Raw genomic sequence first — 6841 nt, 5'->3', positions numbered from 1 at the left:
CCTAAATCACTCGTACGCACAATTTAAGAACAAATCTGTGCGTACGAACGGTTTTTGCATGAGGCCCAATGTTCTGTGTTCCAAACACTTCTGATCAAAGGAGTTCACACATTTATTCAACAGTGGATTTGGAGCTGAATCTATCTTTTTAGAATACACACTCAGCTGACCCCTGGTGTTACATCAGCCTTCAGTAATCATTAGCCACATACTTGTGTTTCTTTGACTGGTTTGTTTGTTCTTTTTCATACTTGTGTGGCTCAAATGAAAACAACAAAAAAACACCATTGTGTTCCACGTCTGTTATTTACTTCTCAAGAGTACTTGGTACTATAATTGTTTGTGTTGGACTTGAAGCAAAGGACGTTACACTTGGGTTATTTATAAAATTGCTATAATTATTTTTGTTCCCCTTCATTTWAACAATATAAAAGACCAAACCTCCAAAACTGAAGGATATAATTCCAGAAAACTAATAACTCTTAACACAGCTGTTTTTGTATTCTACTGTTCAACAGTTGATAATGTCACACAGCAATTGTTTCTGTGGATTAATGTATGTATCTGCTGCTGCTATTACAGCTGAATTTCCCCACCATGGGACATTAAAGGCTGTTTCTATTCTATTCTATTCTACTTCAGTTTCTTCGGCCCTATCCTGTAACAGTAGCTCCCTCTCAGTGTTGTCAACTTAACCACTTTGTCAATAGATTTAGTGAGTTTTCAGAACACTCAAAAACTTTTTATCCAAAAACTGACTACCAACAAATCCTGCAACATTTTACGGTGTTATTGAAGACTTTTGAAGAATACACTTTTTACGTTGAGGAGAATGTGTCAYGACCCCCACCCCAAGCACTGACAAGCTGTCTGATTCGCTGTAGTTTAGCGCAGCAACACCAGCTCCACTCCACACAAAGTGTAGTCCAAGGCTGCAMATTATTCATGCATGCTGTTTAGTCCCAATCCCTTCATTTCYCCTTGCACACTGTGTGGAAATGYMCTTACTTTCACTATTAAACATAGCCGAATTCTCTACTGTTGTATTTCTAAAATTTGATTTCACAAAAGCAACGTTTCATTGAGTTAATATGTTGGGTATTTCTTAACCCAATTTTCAAAGTTGTACTTTGAAAACCCCAGGTATATTTGGTATCATTGYCTTTATGATGCCAACTAAACAACTTTGGTCAAAGTTTTAGAAYTCCTTCCAAAATCTACTCACAGAAGTTTGCTTGAGTATAGTCCAGTTCTCCCTGACAGATTTGGTGGAACTGACTCAGGTTTGTTCGCACCTCAATTCAGCTCTACACACACCCAAGGATGAACCAGTGATGTGGAGGTTAATTTTTGGCCCGGTACCTTGGCTGACTTCTGCTTTATTTTTTTCTGCATGGATTTTCATATGTTTGTTTAAACTGCACCTTTTGATAAACCTTCGCCCACAAACAACACAGTAAATAGGCTTCTTTCCTGAGTGGAAGGCCCTGTGTTTATTTAAACTGCCCTTTTCGTTAAACCTTCGCCCACACACATCACAACAAAATGGCTTCTGCCCTGTGTGGATTCTCACATGTCTAGTTAAACCGCACTTTTGACTAAAACCTCGCCCACACTGATCACAACAAAATGGTTTCAATCCTGTGTGGACGTTCATGTGTCTGACTAATGCCCCCTTTCGACTGAACTTGAAGTCGCAACGATCACAACARAATGGTTTCTGCCCTGTGTGGTCTTTCATGTGCCTGTTAAAATCTCTCTTTTTTCCYAACCATTCTCCGCATAGAGGACAGCAATATAACTTCTGCACTGTGTGCAATTTCGCGTGTTTTTTWAAATTGCCCTTTTGGCTAAAACTTTGCCCACACTGATCACAAACAAATGGCTTCTCTCCTGTGTGGACTGCCTTATGATAATTCAAAGAGCTCCTATGGCTAAAACTTCGCCCACACACGTCACAAGAAAAGGGCTTCTCTCCTGTGTGGACTCTCATGTGCATGTTTAACTCTCCTTTTCTGCAAAACGTTCGATCACACACATCACAACTAAATGGCCTCTGTCCAGTGTGGACTAACATGTGTTTGTTCAAATTGTCCTTTTTGGTAAACCTTTGCAAACACAGATCACATCTAAAAGGCTTTCGTCCTGTGTGGCTTTCGATGTGTGTGTTTAAATTGGCAATTTGTCGAAAATGTTTCCCACACAGATTACAGCGATATGGCTTCTGTCCAGTGTGGATTCTCATGTGTTTGTGTAAACTACAAATTAAGGCAAATGTTTGCCCACATACCTCACAACAAAATGGCTTCTGTCCTGTGTGGATTCTCAAGTGTGAGTTTAAATTAGACTTATGTCTAAACCTTTGCCCACATGCTTCACAGCAATATCGCTTCTCTCCTGTGTGGATGCTTTTGTGTGTGTTTAAATAGGACTTCTTTGCAAATGTTTGCCCACACACGTCACAACCAAACCGCTTCTGTCCACTTTTGTTCTTTTTTACACCTGAGTTAGGAACTTTGCTGGTTGAAGGCTCCCCATCTTTATTGGTGTCTTCATTTTTTGACCCAGAGTCTGTGCAACGTTTCAGCTGAGAGTTAGGATTGTTCACATCATTTCCCTCTTTATCATCCTCACTGTCTTCAGTTTCTGGGGAGTCAGAATCATCATCATCCTCCTCAATGATTTCGATTTCTGACAAGTCAGAATCATCATTACGACTAACTTCGGTTACTGAAGAGTCAGAATCTTGTTCACGAGTGTTCAGATCTGGGTTTCTTGGAGTTTCGACTGTAGCTCTTGATTCCAGATTGCCAGCTGTGCTGCTGGTTGGAAGATCTTTGACTTCAACTTGGTGTTGATGAAGCTGTAAGAATGGAAGTTTATCTTCATCATCCTCACCAATCGAAGGTACTGCAGGGAATGGAAAGCTGGTGGCAGCAGTCTTGTTTTTAACATTGAGCTGCTCTTCTCCCAGATTGGACCTCAATTCCTCCTCATCCTCTTTTTCCTGAAGGTGTTCTTCATCCTGCTGGTCCACATCCGACCTCTGCTCTTCAGGAGCTTCTTCTTCAATCAGCGACAACTCCTTAACATCTTCAGGAACCACTGAAAACACATATACAGTACATTAAGGGAAAATGTAGCTTTATATTTACAAATTTTTTAGAGTATTCAGATTTTTTTTTTTTATTAAACAGGTTCCAGTGCTAAACTGGAAGCAGAACTTGATTAGTACCAGCTTCTTTCTTTCCCAACACTGCAAGCTCTGACTTTACCACAAAAAACACATCACTAACTCAACTTTTAGGGGTTTTCCACTAAAATGTTTTCAGTAGACCAGGGATGGTGCTAGAGTTTGTTTGAAATCCTTTTATCCATGGCTGCTGACCAAAAGAGAGTGTGCCGCCCTCCAGAACCGGTGGCTGTGATGACCAAGAAACAGTAAGCCTCAGCCATGCAGTGTAGGGACACATTCCCACATTGTCTGTTGAAAATGGCRACAGTCTCTTTATTTTACAAAATAGCACTTCTCCTCAATTAACAACAGAAATRCCACAACCAGTGTTTCCCCAACTTTACTGGCCTTTGGAAGCTGGTATTCCCTACTATATGTGGACCATTTTTGGAATACACACCTCCTTGTGGGGACCAATTAGTACTTATGGGGACCTAAGCCTAGTCCACAACGGGGGAAATGCCATCGGTGGGTCTGGGATTAGGTTTAGGACTAAGGTATGAAWTGAGTTTAGGTCTAGATTAAAACCGRGTTCACACCAAACGCGTTACGAGCAGCAAAAATTTGCCCAACGCCTCAAGTTGGAYGCACTACGGTCAGACCGGGACACAGACAAGACGTGAGTCTGAAGAGGGAGGAGCGTCTTGGTTTTTTTCCCGGTCTGTCTTTAATGACGGGTGAAATAAAGATAAAATAAAGAAAATGGCTTTGCTTTACTTACTGAAAGCAAGCRAAYGTTTYGCAAAGCAGATAATTGTTGACTTTTTGCACTTTGAGGAAAAAGGTTGTTTACTTTTACAAAAAAAAATCTGATCACAATCAGATCACATTGAGAGCTATTTTTGCAGTTGTTCCTCCACATCCAAATATCAGACAGAAAAAAATCTGATGAAAATATGGTTCATATTCTGTCACCAATACTGACCCACAAAGAGTCACGTGCACTAGTTATTTTTATTTTATTTATTTTTTGTGTCCCCACCACCACCACCCTAGGGGGAAACATCGGTTTTATTCCAAATAGAAACGTATCGATAAGAGAACCGTTAAAATACCGGATCGATAAGCAGTACCGATAAGAGTAGTAGTATTGATAAAACCTTAACGATACCCATCCCTAATGTGTGTGTCTCTGTCCTTTTTCTCTGTGTTCCACTGACAGTTTTCATTAGGCATGTTGCTGTTTTTGCATCAAAAATGCTGGGATATTAAAACAGTCATTTATTTTACGTAAAAAATATATTAATCTGATTAATATACAAAAACATAATATTTAACACTAGATAAAATAAATCATTAATTAATTTATTTTTTTATTTTTTAAGGGCTGAAAGAAGAAATCCTGTGTGGCAGCACTTCATACAGCCTGCACCACACAAGGTTCAGTTAATAAATGCTTTTGTTTGTTTTGCTTTAAATTGAGACCCGTGTAACATTTTTTAAATCATGTTAACGGAGGAAGAAAAGGCTGTATTGGCTTCAAGAATCTGCAAAATAAATCGGCTGCACGTATCGGCGTATCGATTAGACTGTCAAAAAAAAAATCGGTATCGGTATTGGCCTTCAAAAACCTGTATCGGTCGATCTCGTTTTGAGGAACAGACCAGAAAAGGGGTGAAACAGCGGCTGGTAAAATTAGAATAAGAAGGAATTCAGACATTTCCCCTACATGTAACAGATCGTGGCGCACCGCCACAGCAAAATAAAAGCCACCATACCTTTGGAATGAAGGTTTTTGTTTTTATCAACATAAAACAGGGGTTGACACAATCATTGTTTAGGTTGTCCAAGACAACACATTTTCGTTTCGGACAACCAGATCCCGCCTCCCGGTTGTCCAGTGGAAAACCAAGAAAAAAAGACCTAGATTAAAGTTTTCCGCAGCAGGTGTTCATTATTGTAAAAATGAACGGGAGAAAAAAAAACTTGTTAAAGCCATCTAGGGATTAAACTGACGATTCTTTCACCCAACAGAGAGAACCGCAGTCAAAGTTTTACCCAATCAGAACACAGCAGGGCGGGTCGTGCCATCTGCTCGCTGCCTTTTTTCATGCTCTGTGGGTGGGGGGTCAGCTTCACTCAGCTCAGGTGAACACCTCCCAGGAAAGCCCTCAGCGTTTCCTGGACTATTTTCCACCAAGGATTACGTCGTATTTTATATATATTTCTAAAAGCAACTCGCAGCATTTCCACCATCACTGTGTGCTCACGAGCACAACAAAACTGCGACAGATCACCTGACTGTTTATAAAGCGAGGGCTCAGGGAGGTTTGACCGCAGAAGCTGCACCTGTCCACCTGCAGCACGGCTCCGAGTTCCCCGGGACTTAAGAGAGCTAACGTTAGCTTCTTCTTGTAGAGTTTAACTCCGTGTGAAAGAACAAAACAAAACAAAACAAAAAAAAAAGTTACCCTGTGTTTAAATGTTAGTTTTACATTTCTCTGTTCAGGGTGACTCAAGTGTTTTACTTTTTTTCCAACTAGCAACCTAACAGATTCCTGTCCAAGTTTAATAATGTGAGAGAAATCCACAATTTTCTCTTTAGTCGGTCAGTGTTTAACACAGCTGGCACAATAAATTTTATAAAATATAATACTATACTTTTTTATTTAGTGTAAAATTAGCCCTTCATGTCATAGAAAGACCCTTGATTCAAGAGAAATGTCAGGTTTTTAGGAAAATGGTCGCTAATCAATTAATCGTTAGTCGATCGATAAGATCAATCAACCTTAGTTTAATCTATTAATCAATAACTTGCATCCCTAGTCAAAATTTGTTTTTTTTTTTTAATAGGAATAGCGCTTGTTAACAAAGTGTGTTGACGCTCGTCTTCGTCACTTGACACATTTCACAAGCTGACATTGGTTAAGGAGTTTTGTTTACAAAACACAGTCCACATGGTTTTTAAATTATTTTAATTTCCTTTCTTTCCAAGACAAATTAAGTTGATTTGATGCTGCAGTTTACCTTGTAATATTATTTGATACCTTTTCTGCTATTTTTGCATTGGCTAATGGCCCCATTGGTTCTACTGTGAACTGCAGCAAGAAAACATGAGCTGATTTCACCTAAACAAACTAGGGGTGTCCCGATCCGATATCGATATCGGTCCGATATCAGCCAAAAAACGAGTATCGGATTTTATCGACCTGCATAAAAAATGTCCGATATAAGCACTCCGATATTAGCAGTTCAATCCAGCAGTTCACTGACTCCGCTACAGTGTTTCTATCCAGCAGCGCTTGGATCCAGCATGCAGCGCTCACGTGATCACAACAACATGCTGCGCTAACAAGTTAGCAAGAATGTCGGCAGAACTTTCTATTTTCATCAGAAACAGAGTTGAAGCTAAGTGCAAAGTTGTCACGCACAAGTTTTCCGAGGGGAAACACAGAACCGTGAACGTTTTAAACCGGAGCGACAACTACTCTCCACCCTGGAAGCAGCTTTGCGTTTCGACTCGGTTCAGCTTCGTTCCAAAAGTATCTCCATGATTCCAACCGAGCAGAACCTCCTCTCACTCCCGTGGTTCTAGCGGGCAGAAGCGAGGACAGCACGCTTTTTACCAAGGGCGGAGTGGGTAATCGGGACAATCGGGACGAATCC

At 40.3% G+C, this 6841-nt stretch overlaps 1 protein-coding gene across 1 annotated transcript; it reads right to left on the bottom strand.

Moving 5' to 3' along the window:
- Positions 1–287: 287 nt before the first annotated feature.
- On the bottom strand, positions 288–3107 carry LOC106513872 (gastrula zinc finger protein XlCGF57.1; the record flags this gene model as incomplete). Its single annotated transcript, XM_014002901.1, is given in 1 exon segment — positions 288–3107. A coding segment is annotated over 1 exon segment (1828 nt), but the record flags the coding sequence as incomplete, so codon positions are not given.
- Between the last annotated feature and the right edge of the window lie 3734 nt (positions 3108–6841).

Source organism: Austrofundulus limnaeus, unplaced genomic scaffold (genome assembly GCF_001266775.1).
Source record: "Austrofundulus limnaeus strain Quisiro unplaced genomic scaffold, Austrofundulus_limnaeus-1.0 Scaffold15, whole genome shotgun sequence".
Classification (NCBI taxonomy): domain Eukaryota; kingdom Metazoa; phylum Chordata; class Actinopteri; order Cyprinodontiformes; family Rivulidae; genus Austrofundulus; species Austrofundulus limnaeus.
This window is presented reverse-complemented; position numbering and strand designations above follow the sequence as displayed.